General features: G+C 55.0%; 5 protein-coding genes across 5 annotated transcripts; 3 read left to right on the top strand and 2 right to left on the bottom strand.

Annotated features, from left to right (window-relative positions):
- Window positions 1-128: 128 nt before the first annotated feature.
- BO66DRAFT_462906 (putative NRPS-like enzyme) lies at window positions 129-3573 on the top strand (the record flags this gene model as incomplete). Its single annotated transcript, XM_025652395.1, has 3 exons — window positions 129-1150; window positions 1204-2203; window positions 2262-3573. The coding sequence occupies 3 exons, from the start codon at window positions 129-131 to the stop codon at window positions 3456-3458; spliced, it is 3219 nt and encodes a 1072-aa protein (XP_025507168.1). The 3' UTR covers window positions 3459-3573.
- Window positions 3574-3899: 326 nt separating this feature from the next.
- Window positions 3900-7807, bottom strand: BO66DRAFT_367024 (putative DNA damage repair protein Mus42; the record flags this gene model as incomplete). The annotated part of the gene is made up of 2 exons (XM_025645280.1): window positions 7690-7807; window positions 3900-7612 (listed from the first exon to the last, which is right to left on the bottom strand). The coding sequence occupies exons 1-2, from the start codon at window positions 7742-7744 to the stop codon at window positions 3900-3902; spliced, it is 3768 nt and encodes a 1255-aa protein (XP_025507167.1). The 5' UTR covers window positions 7745-7807.
- Window positions 7808-8126: 319 nt separating this feature from the next.
- On the top strand, window positions 8127-10159 carry BO66DRAFT_367019 (FKBP-type peptidyl-prolyl cis-trans isomerase). The gene is made up of 4 exons (XM_025645279.1): window positions 8127-8365; window positions 8428-8865; window positions 8924-9593; window positions 9653-10159. The coding sequence occupies exons 1-4, from the start codon at window positions 8273-8275 to the stop codon at window positions 9856-9858; spliced, it is 1407 nt and encodes a 468-aa protein (XP_025507166.1). The 5' UTR covers window positions 8127-8272; the 3' UTR covers window positions 9859-10159.
- Window positions 10160-10805: 646 nt separating this feature from the next.
- On the top strand, window positions 10806-13772 carry BO66DRAFT_367018 (serine/threonine-protein kinase; the record flags this gene model as incomplete). The annotated part of the gene is made up of 3 exons (XM_025645278.1): window positions 10806-12734; window positions 12784-12846; window positions 12900-13772. 3 exons carry the CDS (start codon window positions 10806-10808, stop codon window positions 13638-13640), a joined length of 2733 nt encoding a protein of 910 aa, XP_025507165.1. The 3' UTR covers window positions 13641-13772.
- A 1011-nt stretch (window positions 13773-14783) lies between these two features.
- On the bottom strand, window positions 14784-18612 carry BO66DRAFT_315362 (DUF3591 domain-containing protein; the record flags this gene model as incomplete). The annotated part of the gene is made up of 4 exons (XM_025643469.1): window positions 14784-15279; window positions 15361-15417; window positions 15467-18003; window positions 18085-18612. The coding sequence occupies 4 exons, from the start codon at window positions 18610-18612 to the stop codon at window positions 14784-14786; spliced, it is 3618 nt and encodes a 1205-aa protein (XP_025507164.1).
- Window positions 18613-19015: the final 403 nt, after the last annotated feature.

The following is a 19015-nucleotide window of genomic DNA, read 5'->3' as shown; positions in this document are numbered from 1 at the left end:
TCTACCATGAGACTTAGGCGATTCGGATTGTTTGCAGGAACGATGCATATAAAAGCTGGAGTCTCATCAATCTGTTCAGAGACACATTTATTCTCATTGAGCGCAGAATCACTGCTTTCTTGACCAAAATGCTTTCTGCAATACTCCCGCAAGCGCCTTCTTTGCGGGCACCTCTCGCAAAGGACGATCATGTCCCCCTTCAAACATCACAGCGAGAGCCCTTGACACTCGACGAGCTTGTCCGCCAACGTGCATCTCTGGGTGATTCACAGCCTGTGATTTCCTACCCACACAACGGCATCGAGTATGTGGATTATCCCCTTCACCAACTCGATGTCTACGCCTTCCGCGTCGCCCAAGTATTGGCCAAAAGTATTCCGCCCCGGAAATCCTCCGCAGAGACTCCCACCGTCATATCTTTACTAGGTCCTTCGGACCTCAACTACCTTGTCATGCTCCTGGCGCTGGCCAAACTCGGACATTCGGGTCTGCTGCTGTCCACGCGGATCTCGATCGACGCCTATGTGTCCTTGCTGGAAAGAACACAGTCGAGGCACATTTTCATGCACTCATCCTTCAGAGATACAGCCGAAGAGATCAGGAAGCGCGTTCCTGACTTGCTCATCGATGAAATCCCGACTGAGGAATGCTACAACTTTCCAATTCCGGACGAAGAAATTGACACCAACCTGACGCCATCTCTGGATCCTGTTGCGGAGTCTAAACATATCGCATGGATTATCCACTCCAGTGGCTCGACGGGCCTCCCGAAGCCCATCTTCCACACCCAGCAAGCTGCCTTGAAGAATTATGCGGGCCATATGAACATGTGCGGGTTTGTGACGCTGCCGCTGTATCACAACCACGGGATCAGCTGCCTGTTCCGCACGATTCATGCCAGCAAGCAGTTGCATCTCTACAACGCTAAGTTGCCGCTGACGAGGCAGTATCTCCTCGATATCATGGAGTCTCATGACTTTGAGATCTTCTATGGTGTCCCCTATGCTCTCAAGCTGCTCGCGGAGACCCCCGAGGGTATCGCTGCGCTTGCAAAGTTCAAGGCGGTTATGTTCGGCGGGTCAGCTTGTCCGGACTCACTGGGAAACCTCCTGGTTGAGAATGGAGTACATCTCATCAGTCACTATGGATCGTAAGTACTTCTTCTGTGGTTGATTAATGAAAGCGTGCTGACAAGGATCGCAGGACAGAGACCGGCCAGTTGATGATGTCTACAAGACCTCGGGATGACAAAGGGTGGGACTGGCTTCGTCCGTCGGAGACAGTGCAGAAGTATCTGCAATTCGAGGAGCGGTTCCCGGGGGTGTTCGAGCTTATTTGTCTGGACGGCTGGCCTTCGAAGGTCATGTCCAACCGCCCGGATGGCTCGTATGCCACCAAGGATCTGTTCGTGAAGCATCCCACCATGACCGCATATAAGTACTATGCCCGGCTGGACGACACACTCGTCCTTGTGAACGGCGAAAAGGTGAACCCGCTTGACCTCGAGGGACGCGTCCGGCAGAATAGTGCAGTGAGTGAGGCTATTGTCTTCGGGGCGGGCAAGGCCTGCATCGGGCTCGCGGTAGTCCGTGCCCCTGACTCTCAGTTTCTGTCTGACGAGAAGATCGTGGAAGCGATCTGGCCCGCTGTCGAGAAAGCCCACGAATCCATGCCTGCGTTCGGTCAGCTATCCAAGAGTATGGTGCGTGTCTTACCCGCGGATGCAAAATATCCTCGCACGGACAAGGGAACCGTTATCAGACAAGGCTTCTACCGGGAATACGAACGTCTAATCGAAGAGGCCTACGAGGCTGAAGACGCCATGACGGGAACCCTGGCACTGTCGGAGGCAGAGCTCCGGTCGTTCCTCAAGGAGCAGCTCGCGGATATCCTCCCACTCAAGAGTCAGGGTCTGTTGACCGATGATGCGGACTTCTTTGCTCTGGGAATGGACTCGTTGCAAGCCACGCAGCTGCGCTCGGTGATTTCGAGAGAGATCGATACGAATGGACAGAAGCTGGGGCTCAATATCGCCTTTGAGCAGCCGAGCATCCGCTTGCTGGCTCGGTATCTTGCTAACCTCAAGACTGGCGTGACGGATGAGGGTGAATCGATTGTTGAGCAGATGCAGGGCATGATTGAGAAGTATAGCAACTTTGAGGAGCATGTGCCGTGTGCAAATGACCTGGACGGGCAGTACGTTGTAAGTCGCGTTCAATCGCTGTTAGAGATAAGTTCTCTGGTTCGCTAACTCCATCCAGCTCGTCACTGGCGCCACTGGGTCTCTGGGAAGCCATGTTGTGGCCCAGCTTGCAGCCAACCCCGAGGTCAAGAAGATCTACTGCCTCATCCGCGCCGCCTCCCCCATCGACGCCTACACCCGGCTTCACCAATCCCTCACCACGCGCCTCCTCTACGCCTCCCTGACCCCCGAGGCGCGCAGCAAACTCATCGCCCTCCCCTCCAGCCTCAGCGACGACCCCTCCCTCGGCCTGCCCCGCTCCACCTACACCACCCTCACCAGCGAACTCACCAGCGTCATCCACTGCGCCTGGTCCGTCAACTTCAACCTCACCCTCCGCAGCCTGGAGAAGGACAACCTAGGCGGCCTGAAGAATCTGCTGGCATTATGCCTCAGAGCCCAGCGCCCCCACCCGGCCACCTTCAACTTCTGCTCCTCCGTCAGCGCCGTAGTCAACTCGGACCTCAACCCCGTCCCGGAGACCCTGCCATCCTCCCTCGCCGCCGCGCAGAGCATGGGCTACGCGCAATCCAAGCTCGTCGCCGAGCACATCTGCGCCCGCGCCACCGCCACGGTGCCCGGCTTCGCCGTCCGGGTCCTCCGCATCGGCCAGGTGGTCGGCGACACCGTCCACGGCATCTGGAACGCCACCGAGGCCATCCCCCTGATGCTCCAGTCCGCCCGCACCATCGGCGCCCTCCCCGCCCTCGACGAGGAACCCCTCTGGCTACCGGTGGATGTCGTCGCCACCGCCGTGAATGACATCGCATTAGCCTCGACTGCAGCCCCTCCCGATACCCCCACACCTACCGATTCTGCCTCTGTGAATGTGAATGTCCCCAGCAAAGGAGCCAGAGAAATCTTCTACAACCTCACCAACCCATCCCCCTTCCACTGGACGCGGGACCTCTTGCCTGCCCTCCGCCGCGCCGGGCTGGACTTCGTCGAGTTACCTCCCAGCGAATGGGTGCAGCGTCTGCGCGACGCGGACCCGGACCCCGTGCGCAACCCCCCGATCAAGTTGGTGGATTTCTTTGCGAGCAAGTATGAGTTCCCGGAGAGTGTGTTGGCGAAGCGCAGACAGCTGCGGTTCCGGACGGAGAGGGCCAGGGGGGTGAGTCGCGCGTTGGAGGGGGCTGGGACGGTCGTGGATGGGGATGCCGTGCTGGTTAGGAGGATGGTGGAGTGGTTTTTGAGGGTTGGGTGGGTTGCCTGATTGTTGCTGTATTGAGATTAGTGGCTATAAGTAATTGAGCGATTGGTGTGTTATCATGTTGCTTGGATTATGGGTTATGTGTGGGGTGAGTGGTGTATATGTGATATGTTATGTGGTGTTATGGTACGGGTGCTTGATTTGCTTGGGTACAGTGGATGGTATATGTAGTCAGTACGGACCGGACTATGGGGATGTAGCTTAGTGGAGTGGTATACTGAACGCATGTTATCGTTCCTATGTAATGTACCAAATGTATGTGCTTTGTTTTGAGATTTGTTCCAGGGTATGTATGTACCACTTCATCAAGTTCGATTAAATGCCTGCAACACCCCTCTCCAGTGACCTAATCAAACCTCAACTAGCTTGACTCATCAACTAACACACTATGAGTAATATACAACACACGTTTACTCCCTAGTCAAGTTAGATTTGGAAAAACCCTCATTCAAAATCAACCACCCCCAACCCCCTCTCCCCAACCGCCTCCAGAACACTCTCCTTCACCATCCTCACCGCAACCCCCCACCTCCTCCCGACCCGCTGCTTCCGCTGCTGCTTCCGCTGCCGCTGCCGCTGGGACCCATCGCCCTCCGGCCGGGAGATCTTGCCACTCGGACTGGGCGTCTTGAAAGCGTCTTCCTCCTGAGAGCTCCCAAACCCAAACCCAAACCCGGGACCGCTACCGCTGGCGCTCCCGCCCCCGCTACTGTGAGCAGAACTCGCCGGGCCATCGCTGCCGCTACCGCTACTGCTACCGCCAGCACCATTACTAGTACCAGTAGTATCAGCCGTGACCCCCGGGTAATCATTCTCAACCAACCAGATCAACCACCTTACGACGGCGACCGCTTTATCGAGGTCCCGCTCGTCCAGGACAACCCGTTTCAGGTACCGGGCTAGCGAGAGGATGTCTTCGTCGAAGGGGCCTGGTTCTTCTTCTTCTTCTTCTTCTTCCTCTTCGTTTTCGTCTGCTTCGTCCTCTTCGTTGGGATCAGGGCTGGGGTTGAAAGCGGTGTACCAAGCTTTCAGGGCGTTGCGGAGGTCCGGGAGGGAAGTTAGGCGGTTGGCGGTGAAGGTGGGGCGTGCGGGGAGCGGGGGGAGGGGGATTGTTTTCTCGCGGGCAGGTTGTGGAGGGGCATTGTTGTTTGTTGTCGGTGGTCGTGCGTGGGTTGAAGGGTGGAGGGCTGGGCGTTGCAGCAGACGGGTTCGACGCTGTTCTTCGAGGATTTCTTGGCGGATGTCTTCGGGTAATGCTGCTAGAAAGTCGGCGGAGACTTCTGTTGCTTGAGGGTCGGTGGTGGTGGTGGTAGTGGTGGTTGATGCTGAAGCTGATGGTGGTGGCGGGTTCGGGCGGACGAATTTGGCTTGAGTTAGGGTCGTGGCTAGACTGGATTTGATGATGGGAGGACGGCCGCGACGGCGTTTGGTGGGCGTGGTGGGTTTGCGGAGTTTGAGGGAGCTTGAGGATGAGGAGGTTGGGCGGGGAGGGTTGGTGGTTGCGGTGGTGGTAGGTGCTGATGTCCACGGTTCGGGGGTTTGGTTGTCCGGGTCGCTGGAGTCGCGGGTGTAATAACCTAGTACTTCGGCCCGGACGTCCTCTGGTAACGCCATAAGCGTCTCTGGGTCGAGCTGTGACGGCGGAGGCAGCTCTGCGCCCCCTATGGGTCGGCGCGTGCGAGTGGGCGGACAGGGCGAGGTCGACCGCGTGTCGCGGCGAGACCGGCCCTGGGCTACCAGTTTCGAGCGAATGTCGTTGGGGAGTGCGGCGACGACCTGCGGGTCAATCTGCGAGGGCAGGATGAATTGCGTTCCTGATATGTTCAATGGCTTGTGGCCGCTCTCGTGCATCGAGGGGACGGACCGGACGGTCTCGGACTCGCCCCGCCGAGGACTCTCCACGTCGTCCGGGTCTTCAGGTCGCTCGATGCTTCTGCGGATGGGCGATGCCTTGAAATTCAGCTGCTGCTGGCTGCCGTCGGGCTTGCGAGGAGACCCAGACTTGAGCGGCTCGAGTTTGGCCATTTGTACCCCCAACCCTCTCAAATCACCTGGTGAGATGCCAAAGCTGCGAAGCATGGCCACGGCCTCCTTCCCAAGAACCTCAGACGCATTGGTGGCTACGCCGAGCATGACACTTCGGTTGAGAATGTCGCATTTGCCGTGTCCCAGGTGCTTCACAGCTTCCAGGGGCGCGTCGGCTGCTCTCCGCATCACCTTGAGCGTCAACTGCTTGCCCTTAACGAGGTTCTCGACTAGTCGCTTGTGCAACTCATCGCACAATGATCGGATAAAATCCTCGGCCTGATTCTGATTGACGAAGCGAATCCCCCAGTTGACTTCGGCAGAGACGGACTTGCGTATCGTCTCGTTGCCGACCTCGGTCCGATCGATGCCTCGCGCATACTCCCAAAGCTTGACGCCTGTCTTGGGACCCAAGCTGGATGTGAGCCTTTCACGAGTCAACTCCCGAACATCTTTCACAAACTTGACGCCTAGCTCCTCTAACTTCGCACCCATGCTATGACCGACGCCCGGAAGACTTTGGACCGTCAGACCCCCTATGAAATCTAGTACTTCGTCAGGCTTCAGCTGAGACTGACCCGCCGGTTTCGCTTTGCGCAAGGCTACTTTAGCCTGGAGAATGTTGCCACCAATGCCCACGGAGACTGCGCAGCCCGTTTGTTCCTTTACGGTTGTCCGCAATGCTTGCGCAATCTCATCGGCTTTGGCTTGTTCCCGGTAGATAGACCCTTCAGAAACACCTCTCCCATCCGAACCTCCAGCATGCAAGCATTGCATGGTGATGTCGACAAGCGCTTCATCGATGCTCACACTCTGAACAATGCCGTCTATGGCGAGGATGGCGTTGTAGAATTTTCGACTCGCTTCCTCGTATGCCGGGAAATCATAAGGTACGACCTGTAGACTAGGACACGCTTCCAAAGCGCCTTTCATCCACATTCCGTTCTTGATCCCATGCGCACGTGCCTCATAGTTGCAGCTTGCGATCTCAGAGCCCGACCCAGCGCCATGTGCCACCGCCACCGGCTTTCCTTCCAGATGAGGGTGTTTCAATGTCGATACAGCGGCAAAGAAGCAATCAAAATCCACATGCATGATATATCGTCTGGCGCCGGGAACAGGTTTCGCGCGCTTGGACTGGGATTGCGACTTCTCCGCAGCTGCCGACTGGAGTTGGGCTTTAAGATTCGCCTTCCACGTCGAGAGATGATGCAAACGTGACTCTTTGTAGTATTGCTGGATGAACTCCGGGTTGACTACACTGGAGTTGCGCATGCGGGGATCCGTCAAGAGTTGAGCATTGTATTCTTCAGACGTCAAAACTGGTTTCGAGGGACTAGCTTGTTGAGCCGATGGGGATGTTTTTTGCGAGATATTTGAACGGGGAGGAATAATATCATTGCCTGGGTCGTCCTTTTTAGGTTCAGGATCCCTGGGAAAAGATAGTACATTGGTTTGTTGCGAGACAGGGAGAGGATTGCCCGTCTCGTCCATCGAAAAGCTAGGAAATTCGCCATAGTCCGACTGGGAAGCCAAGTTCGGTTGTGTCTCCGTCGATGCTGAACCCGCAGGCTGCCCCAAAGGAGACCTCACGGGACTAGTTGCCTCCGTTGCCTGAAGTTGAGAGGCATACCAGCTATTCCTGCTCTGCTCCCGATAGCCGGCCTGTGAAGTGTTGGTTTGGCTCAGCATACGCCCATTGTCGAACTTCAAGACTTTCTGTGCATGTCCTTCGTCAACGACGCGGAACTGATCCCAGGGGAGCAAGCGACCCGCCTGGACACTCTCCACTACCCATGCTGGTTTCACAATCCGATATCTTCGGAACTCCTCCCGTTTCTTAGGGGTCAGTGAACTGGCGATGATGTGAGTGGCATCCGTCTTGCCGCTCAGGTACTGGAGAAAACCACCGCCATGGCTGACAATCAATTTATGAAGGTCCTGCAGAGACGGTTGGGTGTAGCCATTCACGTGCGCTACGACGCCTCGAAAGATGGGGGGATTCTCAGAAGCAGAGGAGCGTATCTCAGCGTCCAAATTCTGCAGCTTGAGCTTCTTCCTGCGCATATAATCGCTGAAGCCACCAAAGGTGGAGGCATCGTATTCTTCGCCACCCTCATCTTCGAATTGATCTATACAGCGGCGCGATAAGCGATTAGCGGTGCGGACGTGCCTGGCAGCGGAATGAGGGGGAGTAATCAGCACGTACGGTTCTGAATACGCTTGCGCACGGCACTAGAATTCTGATCCAACACTGAGCCCATGTTGGGCCAAGAGAAGTAGCATGATCGGGCAAGGACAATGAGAGTGTGCCTGTGGTTCCCGATAGCAGCGAATGAATGAATGGGTCTGGAAGCGGCAGAGGCAATGAAGGACCTCGGACTGCATGCGCGGGGAGTGGAGAAGATACATCACGTGACTCGATAAGAGCTCGAACCTGAATGATAGAGAGCCTTCCAGTTCTTGGAAGGCGGTGACAGAGTGGGTCTTCCGATGTGATTGGTTGCCCGGGAAATCCTTGATGAAGAAAAAAAAAAAAAAAAAAAAAAAGCTCAAAGGCGGTGAAGGACGGTCTCGGTGCAGCCACAGCAATTCCGGGCGTGCTGCGGCGGCGTCAAAACTTTTCCTCTTCCTCGACTCTTCCTCCTCCTTCTGTTCCCTTCGTTCTTCCGTGCTTTCTGGTAGACGATCTTTTCTCTGCCTTTTCTCTCTTTCTTTTCGTCGGGCTCTGTTCGTGTCCTTCTTTACAAAAACTCATACCCCCCTCCCCTATATCACATATCACATTCAAAATGTCTGGTGTTCAGCCTGTTGCCGTCTATGCGCTCAGAGTTCCCGCTGGCGGAGCTCTGATTCCCGCCGTGGTCCCTGAGGCAGCTGCCATGGTGAGTCCAATTGACATTGAGACCAAAAACCATCTCGGAAATGATGCTAATACAATGTGAAGTTCCGTGTGACCATGGCTGCCATCGACCCCGATGAGGCCCCCGAGTACGAGGATGGCTTCGACTCCAACAAGCGTCCCCGCGCCACCCTGAAGCTCGTTCGCCCTCCTCCTGGCTTGGACCTCGAGGACGAGTCTGATGATGAGGACTACGAGGACGACTCCGAGGAAGATTCCGAGGATGACGAGGAGGTCAACGGCGGCCCCAGCGACAAGGAGAAGGCCCGCAAGCTCAAGCTTGCTGCTGCCCGCAAGGAGCTCGAGGATGCTATGGACGAGGACTCCGAGGAAGATGACGAGGATGAGGAGTTCGACCTGAAGGCTGCTATCTCCAAGCTGGTCAAGGGCAAGGCCCCCGCCACCGATGACGATTCTGATGATGAGTCCGACGAGGGTCTCGAGTTGGATGAGCTGGTCCTCTGTACCCTGGACCCCGAGAAGGTAAGAGCCAAATCTCTGATCATGCCATCTAACAATCCATTGACTCTTCGCCATGTAGAACTGCCAGCAGCCTCTCGACATCACCGTTGGTGAGGAGGAGCGTGTTTTCTTCAAGGTCACCGGTACCCACACCATCTACCTGACCGGTAACTACGTCGTCCCCGCTGATGAGCACGGCCCCTGTGGTTCCGACGACGAGGATGACTACGATGAGGACGACTACGACCTCCCCCCTGGTGAGGAGGAGCTGGATCTCGAGGCTCTGTTGGGCGAGGAGGACGAGAGCGACGACCTCGATGAGCTGGAGGACCCCAGAATCACCGAGGTTGAGAGCGACGAGGAGGCCCCCAAGCTGGTCGAGACCAAGGGCAAGAACAAGCGTGCCGCCGAGGAGGCCAAGCCTGCTGCCAACGAGCCTGCTCTGAGCAAGAAGCAACAGAAGAAGCTCAAGAAGAACAACGGCGAGGCTGCCCCCGTTGAGGAGAAGAAGGATGCCAAGGAGGGCAAGAAGGTTCAGTTCGCCAAGAACCTGGAGCAGGGCCCCACTCCCTCCGCCCAGAAGCCTGCTGAGAAGCCTGCTGAGAAGACCACCGGCACCCTGGGTGTCAAGGAGGTCAAGGGTGTCAAGGTCGACGACAAGAAGCTTGGCAAGGGCGCTGCTGCCAAGGCCGGCAACACCGTTGCTATGCGCTACATCGGCAAGCTCGAGGATGGCAAGGTCTTCGATGGTAAGTCCCAAATCATATCTCACATCAAGCAATGACTCGACTAACATGTGTGACTGCAGCCAACAAGAAGGGCAAGCCTTTCACCTTCAAGCTTGGCAAGGGTGAGGTCATCAAGGGCTGGGACATCGGTATTGCCGGCATGGCCGTCGGTGGGGAGCGCCGCATCACCATCCCCGCCCACCTTGCTTATGGCAAGCGTGCTCTTCCCGGCATCCCTGCCAACTCGAAGTTGATCTTCGACGTTAAGCTGCTCGAGATCAAATAAGCAGTTTCCTGGGGATGTTTGTTTCCGCCCTTCCGCTTGTTGACCCAGTACCCAGCATCGCTCTGATTGCGGAAACGCAGTCTCCCATCCTATTGCATTTAATCTTTCTATTGCTATCATGTCTGTTGGATTTAATTTCTTTCCCAAAAGAATCGGTGTTCCAGGGGTTTTCGAATATATGACTTTTGATTTCTGTGATATCCGACTTGTTTCTTTGCACAGCCGTCCGCTGCATTTGGCAGGGAGGAGGATAGTAACGGAATATCTGTGTTCACAATCTCAAAAAGTGATTGCATATCATCCATCATACATCATCTTGGCCTCTCGTCGTAGTCATAGCGCTCCTTCCTCGGTAGACGTATATATGGATGGATGGATGGAGTGACTCTCATGGGGGTTGCCTAATCGGGACTGCATCAATCCACGCCCGCGGCGGGCACCTCCTCTCGCTGCGCCAACCTTGCAACTCCCTCATCTCTTCTATAACTACATAGGCATTCAACTCAAGAGGCGTTCCATGTCTCGACAGAGTGATGAAGCACATGACGGTGCCTTTCTTTCTTTCATTTCATACAATAAAGCAAGCAGCACATGTACTTCTATGATTAAGGGTAGGTGCATGACGAGCTCTAGTCCCCCTCATAGTATCAATATCGAGTCGGTCCAGTCGCCTCAAGGCAGCTCAGGATGGACGAGAGCTCGCAAACTCCGGATGATAGCCCAACATCTCTCGATATCATGAGCAGTGAAGGATCTACCATCGAGACAATGATGTCAGGTACTCGAAGCTCTGACCCTCACCCGAGTCAGCTTAAGAGCAAGGACAGCGTTCGAGAACGTATCCGCCAACGGAGCTCGAGAATACTGTCACTCCTGGGTCTACGAAACCCTACGCAAGGTACGTCGCCGCTCGTTCAGTTCTCATGAGTAATTCACCAAGCTAATTGATGGCCGTAGTGTTGAAAGCAGTGGCAGCCCACAACCCAGATGACCCACGAATAGTCGAGGATGACCGCGTCCCCTTACAGACCTTTCACTCTTTTCCTGCTCCTGTCGAGAATGGACAGAATGAAGAGCAATCCGGTCGGATTGCAGTCCTCGATGGATCTCCGGATGCGTCTGAAGGATCCAGCCCGACTGGTAACCTTGATTCCAGTTCCAATCACATCAAAGAGTCCGTCGAAAATGTCCAAGCCCACCCAGAGGTGGCCTCAAAACCCTCAGAAGCACCCCTGCAAGCCCCTCTCCCAATCGTGCGACCAAGCCACAAACGGTTATCCGAAGTTTTGAAGCGAAGTCAGTCGACACCGGCAGCTCTCACACATATTGTGTCAACCAAGCTATCAACCACTTTTGGAAATCATACGGTCATCCGTCGCTCACATCTTCGCTCGCGGCCTAGTTTTCGGCTTCCTCAGTTTCCAGGGCCGTCACTTGTCCCTGCATTGGACAAGCAAGGCGACAGTGCTCAGGATAGCTCCGATCCCCAAACCACGCCGGAAGACAGTGTGTCTCCGACTTGTACACGTTCCACTCCTCAGACAACTCCTCCCACGACGCCTCCCACATCAGGAGAGCCGTCAGGAGGCTCGAAGCAAGGCATTGTAGATCCCGAGCAGGCGAAACAAACAAGGTCACCGTCTAGCAGCGACGAGGGTACACATACCCAAGTGATCGAAGGCTCACTCGGTCGGTCGCCCTCGATTATTACGGTAGAGGCTGCTGCCAATGCAAAAGTCTTCTTCGAAACATATTTCAACTCGGTATTTTGTGGGACGGATCTTCGCTCGCAGCGCCAGCATGAGCTTGAGCAGTATATTTATGGCCTTCCTCTGGCTCCCGAAGAAAGGGCGAGAATTTGGGAAAACTGGATCATCCAGGAACGGCAGTATCTGCGCCAATGTCGTGTTCTCAAAAGTCACTCTCGTTGTGGCCGACAGGACGAGACGGTATCTCTCGCTGGATTTGAAGCAATCAAGGTTCTAGGAAGGGGGAGTTTTGGAGTTGTGAGGCTGGTCAGAGAACAGAAAGTGGCAGAAAGTGACGGTACCAATGCACATGGGGAGAAGCATTCATTCTGCAGAGGAGAGCTGGCAAAGCTCAAAACCCGGTCTATCTCTGTCATGGATGGGACCACAAGCACACGTCGGAGGATGATGGTAGGGGTCAAGAAGGATGTATTTGCAATGAAAGTGATCCGGAAATCTGCAATGATACGCAACAGCCAAGAAGGTCACCTCCGAGCCGAACGAGACTTTCTTGTTGCATCGGCCAAATCTCGATGGATTGTGCCATTGATTGCAAGCTTCCAGGATCGTGACCATTTGTATCTTATCATGGACTACATGGTCGGTGGTGATTTCCTGGGATTGCTAATGCGCCAGTGCATCTTGCCCGAAGAAATCACCCGATGGTATGTTGCAGAGATGATCCTGTGTATCGAAGAAGCCCATCGGCTATGTTGGATTCATCGCGATGTCAAGCCCGACAATTTCCTCATATCTGCGTCCGGTCATTTGAAGATATCCGACTTTGGCCTAGCCTTTGACGGACATTGGGCTCATGATCAAGTATATTACAATGAGCAGCGATACTCCCTGCTCAGGAAACTCGGGATCCAAGTGGCCGGGGATTCTCAGGACAGAAAAGAAGCTCGCAAGCCGGCAAAGGCATCATTCCATGATTTCGGTCCTGGAACTGAGACTGATTGTACACCACCTACGATGGGCCTGCTTGGATGGCGTGACCGCACTCAGAAGCGGCGTTTGGCCGCAAGCGTTGTGGGAACTAACCAATACATGGCACCAGAGGTTGTTCGGGGTGAGCTATATGACGGCCGATGCGACTGGTGGAGTATCGGCATCATACTATACGAGGTACGATGGTCGTTGAGATGTATGAACAGTGCTAACTCGAGCGCGACAGTGTCTCTACGGCTTCACGCCCTTTGCTTCGCACGATCGTCAGAAGACCAAGATGAAGATCCATGTACGTGGCTGTACGATACCTGAAACCCCTAATGAAGCTAATCAAGACAAAAGCATCACCATGAGACACTCTGCTTTCCCGCTAGTAGAGCGTCGGACAAGCGGGTTTCGCCTGACGCAATTGACCTTATCAATTATCTGCTTCAAGAAAAGGAGCATCGGCTGTCGTCAAGCAAGTACAAGATTAATGACTCTCTGAGCTCCCGATTACCATCCCGACATTTCTTCTATAACATGGATCCTCGCAGTCGAAACTACAAGGGCTTTTACGTCTTCCCAAACGACGCAGCAGATATCAAGATTCATCCTTTCTTCCGCAACATCAAGTGGGATGAGATCCATCAGTCGGTTCCTCCATTCATCCCCAAAGTGAAAGGCTGGGAGGACACCAGGTACTTTGACGATGCAGGATACGAGGGTGACCACGATAATATCTCCATCATGTCGGATCCTGATCACCCCGAAGATGACAGTGAGATCGAAGAGCCGGTTCCAGCTAAAGCCGAAACTCCTCTGCCCCAGGATACGAATCGATATCCCGCACCAGGTCTAGGTCCAGGGCCAGGAGGTAAAGCCTCTCCGCACAAGGATCGCAAGAGGAAGGAGCGAAAACGCCCGCGGGACAAGCTTCTGCGTGACCGGCAAATGCGGAGAACAGTGCTCGAGATGCGCAAGAAAGGGGCATTCTTGGGTTACACCTATCGACGTCCCAAGTCCGTGGCCGTAGCCTTAACTCCTGATCGGGGTCGTTACCGTCTAGGGCGAGGCCAGCTGTCGGAACTATATGGCTCGTAGCGTCGTTGGCTGGGTACCCTTTATTTCATGAACCTCGGGAATCAAGAGCGACGAATGTACACGAAAGGCTCATGATGTATTCTTCATTAGACATTTTTATGTGGCAGACATCACTCATCCTTCAGAAGCGAGATATCTTACCGGTATATCTACTTGTACCGGCTGTCAGTCGTTATTGGATATTGATACGATGAAACGAACAATTACTTCTACAGGTTTTGAACAGCTACTTCACAGCCCACAGTAGAGAATATTCTTATTACGACAGAGCAAGCTACTAGCCGCAGGGGTCATATGAGCTTGTGCAACCTACGTGTAGGAGAAATGGAATTATCATATGTTATGTCATTGGGATTCAATTTTTGAGATGGTCATTTGCCCAAACGACAGAGATAGTCATGGCTAGAGGGACCATTCTATGTCATGTTGCTGAATCCAGCGCCGCGCCAAGGTAACGCCAATTACATGGTCAAGTCAAGCAAAAGCGTGCGAAGTACGAGATGAAAGATGCTTGTTGCTTATGCTTCTAGTCCCAGCAATTTGAATTTCAAACCCATGTGACATTGCGTTGCGAGCCGATCACTGCAACATCGATAGTTCTCAAGCGGCCGTGTGTATAGGGAAACACGTTAGGGTGGAATACTGGAAAGTAGGAGATACAGACGGATTGTTCTGAAAGCCTGATATCCAGGCAAAAGCGATCTGCGATGAAGGTATAGGGAGAGGGGAAAAAGTAGGCGAGAAGCAAGAGCTCTGAAAAGTCTGAGACTTGGGGGTATCATATGGTCAAAAGTAAGAGATATGGGAGGAGTCGGACGTGGATGCGATTTGGTGAGAAGAGGTGCGGATGTGTCGAGGGTTGACAGAAACTTGTAGGTGAGCGACGGCTATCATTCACAGAGCAGGAGGCGCGCCCATTGCAAAGGCGGAGTCGCTGACTCGATCCTCGGGTTTCATGGTGCCGTTGAGAAGGGGACAGAGTCTGTTTGGCGGTTGTGGGTTCATGTGTTAGCTTGGATTCCTCAATTGGGGTTTTATGAAGATAGGTCCTTGTCTTCCGATGCGCATCTTGGGTTATGAAGGGGGTGAAAGGATCCTATGCAGTGGGCAGCAGCAATGGGTTGCTGAGCTTGCTTGTTTCCGCTAATTGGGAATCCCGGGAAAGGAGGGTCTAGCGTGGGAGCCAGTGCCAGATGCACATCCAGAATCAGGTCCAGGGGTGGTGGTGGGCTTTTTTAGAATGCCTTTTAGGGGGAGTGCCATGCGCCTTCGTCCATCGCCTCCTGTTTTTCCTGCGGCTGTGGGAGCCGGAGGGGAGGTGGACAGAGACGGGCGAGGCGATGGAGAGGCCAGCCAAGGAGAAGAGCGGGGTGTTGAAGAAGCAGTAAAGAACGAGGATTGGGAATCAATTGGGGGGTGAAGACACTCATCCTGGTTGAGAACGCACTTTTTGTTGGTCTTGATATGGCCGACCTGACCGCAGTTGGCGCATTTGCGTTGTGTGCCAGCGGACTTGCCGGAGCCACCGCCACCGTCGGCGGGTGAATCTCCGGCTGAGGCACGGGCAGCTCCCTTTTGCTTCTCGCGGGCAAAGCGACGCTCCTTGTTGCGGTTGAGACGGCTCAATTCGGCTTCCAGACTGTGGTGGAGTTGAGATGGTTAGTGTGCCCAAGTCCCCAAGGGCCTATAAGGTATATTTAGGGGAGCAGATGAAACATACAGTTTCTTGTTGCGAGCATCGATTTCCGGATCGCCGGTGGGCTGCAAAGAATCCAGTCTGGGACGGTCAGTCAACTTTTCCAGAGCATTGGGAAGGGAAAACTTACTTCGTGCTCAAAGCTTCCACGCGGTGACGGTGTTGAATATAGTGCCGAATAACCTTGGGGTCGAAGACCATCTGTTCCTTTTGATAGAGTTGACCTTTTTCGTCCTTGTATGTCCGCATGATGCGCAGAACTTTGCCTCTCTGGTCTGGCAAGCTCATCCTGCTGAACTGACTGGTCGTCTCGTCGTCGCGCCGATATGGGGCCGGCGTAGGCGCTTCGGATCTGGGTGTCGGCTTGCTGTACTCGGCTTCGTCATCGCGGTCAATGTCGCTCTCCTCATCGGAATGCTCAACGGTCGACGACAGGCTGGCCTTCTGCGCATCCCAGATGCGGCGAATGGACGTTTCGTAGGATTTCTGCTGCCGAGCGACATTGTAGCTGTGGCCACCCAATTCTTTGAGTCTTTGGGCATCGAGTTTATCCTCCACACTCTCACCAACAGCCTTGAATCCACCCTTCATGGAGGTCTTGATGAAGCTGAATCCCTCTCCACGCCCAGTAGGGTCGCCTTCACCGTGTAGTTTGAGCATCGCTTTACCCTGAGAGGCCAGGAGGAAGTTGCGTGTAGCCTTCCAAGGTGCCATTTGCTGTTCGAAGCTCTCGCCTTCTCCATCGTCATCATCGTCGCCGCCAGTCTCGGCATCGTTGCCAAAGCCGGTGTCGTGAAGGTGCTGCTGACCGACCTGCATGGATTCCAGCAGACATACATCCTCCGGTTGCACCCACGACCGAATTACATCCTGCTCCGGAACCGGCTCCATGGGCACCCAGTACTTCGAGTCCTTGTCGTGCTGAAGAAAGTCCTTCACCTTCTGACGGTTCTGCATATCACTGGTGCCGGGAATGTGCGCCGTAACGTCGCTGATGGAGAGTCGGAGGTCGGGGCTCTTCTTCAGCAGACGATAGACCAGCATCTTCATACGATTCTTCGCCACCGTGGTGACCTTCCGCGAGTGGGGCCCGGGCACGTCCACCGAAGGAAACTGCTGCCCAGCCACATACAGATTCTCAATGTTCCGGATGTAGTAGTCGCTACCGCCGGAGCCAGTCGTGCTGCGCACGATCAGGAAGTCGTTCGACTTGGCCTGGTGCTGGAACAGCGGTGCGCGATACATTGAGTTGGAGATTGCGGGGGTTATCTCGCCCGGATCGACGTGACCGAAGATTGAGAACGGACTCTTGTCTTGAGGGAGCAGGACAACGGTCTCGCCAATCTCTGCCTTCGGGCGCGTGGGGTCTTCCATGCTCTTCCTGCGGTAGTAATTGATGAAGCGGTTAGACATACCGAAATTGGACAGCATGATAGGAACCTCTTCCGAGTATTCGACCAGCAAGACGTTGGAGTTATCAGCCAGGGAGAGGGATTTGGTGGAATCAAAGAGGGCTTTGACGTCTTTGCCCCTTTGATGCTTGCGCTTAATGTACGCGGTGTTTTTGAACCAACATGTCTGTCCCGGCCTGAAAGCAAGTGCTGGACGGTGGAACGAGCGAGCTTCGGCCTTGGCCAGCTCCGTCTTGTAGTAAGGCCACTGCAGGCGTAGAGCAGGCATACTGTGTTCCAACGTAACATTGCCCAGAGTGCTTCGGACCTTGTTCTGATGGTTTTGCTTGAGCATATCGTAAGCTTGGTCGTTCGAGATGTTGTACCGTGAGGTGAGACGCTTGGTGACACTGGCGTCCATTTCATCGCGGTTAATGGCGCCCAACGCTTTGGGCTTCTGCGTGGCATTCTCTGGTCCACGCTCATCGAGGAGGATATGAGGGTCGTTCATGTCGACAACCACCTTCTGGGCGATCCGCGAGGTTGCCTGCTCAGGGTCATCGACAATGGGCACATCGATATGGGCGAGTGCCACTACCTCCAATGGATCCCGACCGATTTTGCGTTTCTTCGTGGGACGATTTGTGTCGAGAAGCCAGTCGTCCTCCATGTCGACGTCTTGAGTCTCCGGCTCATCAACTTCCATGATAGAGATATCGTCCTTGACATCCCAATCTGCGCAAACGATCTGAAGGTCATGCAGGGAGACACCGCCAGGCAAAGTATCATCAACGTCCGTATCGTGCTCGAACTCCTCTCGAATCTCCTCCTCGTCCTCCTGCGCAGCCTCCAGAATCGTCACCAAGCCCGAATGCTCGGCTTCATGCGGGCGTTTGAAGACCTGGCCTGCGGCCTTGAACACTCGCTCCTGGTCCTGCGCCAACTCAATGTTGACCTTACTCGGGATCACCGGTTTCGGAGGCTTCAGCGGCTGCTTGCCCAGGAAGAAGGCCTTCTTATGCGGAATCAGCTCGAGGAACCGGGGTAGAGCATTCCGGTCAAACGTGGGGAACAGCGAATGCAGCAGCTCCTCGACGTTCTCCGGCGGAGCAGGCGGGTTGTCCGGCCCGTACGCCGACATGGCGAACAGCTGCTGCTGGAGTTTCCACGCCCGCAGCGACGCGGGATCCATATCCTCCGCCGTCGGACTCAGCGCCTCATCCTCCTGCAGAAGATCCGCCTCGTCTTCATCCATGGGCGCCGCCGCCGCGGGCTCCTGTGATAGAGAAGGCACCGGCGCCTCCATTACCGGCTCCGCCGCCGCCGCCGTTGCTGCTGCCTCCACCGACCCCTTCACTACCGGTCGTGCTTCATCGGTCGCCGCTGCTGCCGTCGTCTCCTCTTCCTCATCGAAGAACAAGTCTCGCGTGGGATCCGCATGATCCGCGCCCGGCGAGGACGGACCCTCGCCGAAGAGATCGTCCAACTCATCGCGGGGGCCTTGCTGTGTATCATCCTCACCCTCCCGGCCGGCAGCACCAATATCATCCTCTTCGCCGCCGCCGCCACCACCAAAAAGATCTTCGTCTTCCCCGCCAAAGAGATCCTTGTCTGCGTCTTCATCGCCGAGATCCATCATGCCATTGTCGTCGTCGTGGTCGGCAGCAGCGGAAGGGCCCGTCCGCTCTTCTTCTTCGGGAAGCTCATCGTCGTCGAAATCCTCGTAGTCCACGGCGTCGTCGGCCTTCTCGCCGGGTTCCAGATCGCGCGACAGGAAATCGAAGGACATGGCGCCGTCCCCGAGGGGGCCGTTCATCTGTCGCATCACATTTTCGAAGACCGAATCTTCTGTCTCGGGGACCGGGGGCTCGGTCGCATGAGGCATTTTGACGGCGAAAGTGTGGTTGTGATCGTGGGTGTTGCTTTTTGAGAGAGAGAGAGAGAGAGAGAGAGAGTTCGGCTGGTGGGGGATGGAGGAGGGATGTCACGCGTTCGGGCGCATCGGGGCCGGCTCTGTCTACCAGAGATGGTGACCGACCTGGGAACGCGTAAAGATGTGTGGTGCGAGTGAAGGGAAATTGAAGGGGAAAGAGAAGAGAGGGCGGATCAAACCGACAGCTGGAAGATGGCACGGGGAATGCAAAGCGGCGAGAGGAAGAAGAGAGAGACTGAGAGAGACTGAGATGAGAGCCCGGCGGAGTTACACCGCCCTAATCCCAATCAGGAAAGCAGCTTACAAGTTTCGGGGCCTCGAGTCCTCGAGTCCTCCTCCCTATACTGCAATTCAC

Source organism: Aspergillus aculeatinus (assembly GCF_003184765.1).
Source record: "Aspergillus aculeatinus CBS 121060 unplaced genomic scaffold BO66scaffold_7, whole genome shotgun sequence".
Classification (NCBI taxonomy): Eukaryota; Fungi; Ascomycota; class Eurotiomycetes; order Eurotiales; family Aspergillaceae; genus Aspergillus; species Aspergillus aculeatinus.
Note: the sequence above shows the minus strand (reverse complement) of the source record. Positions and strands in the feature narration are given on the sequence as shown.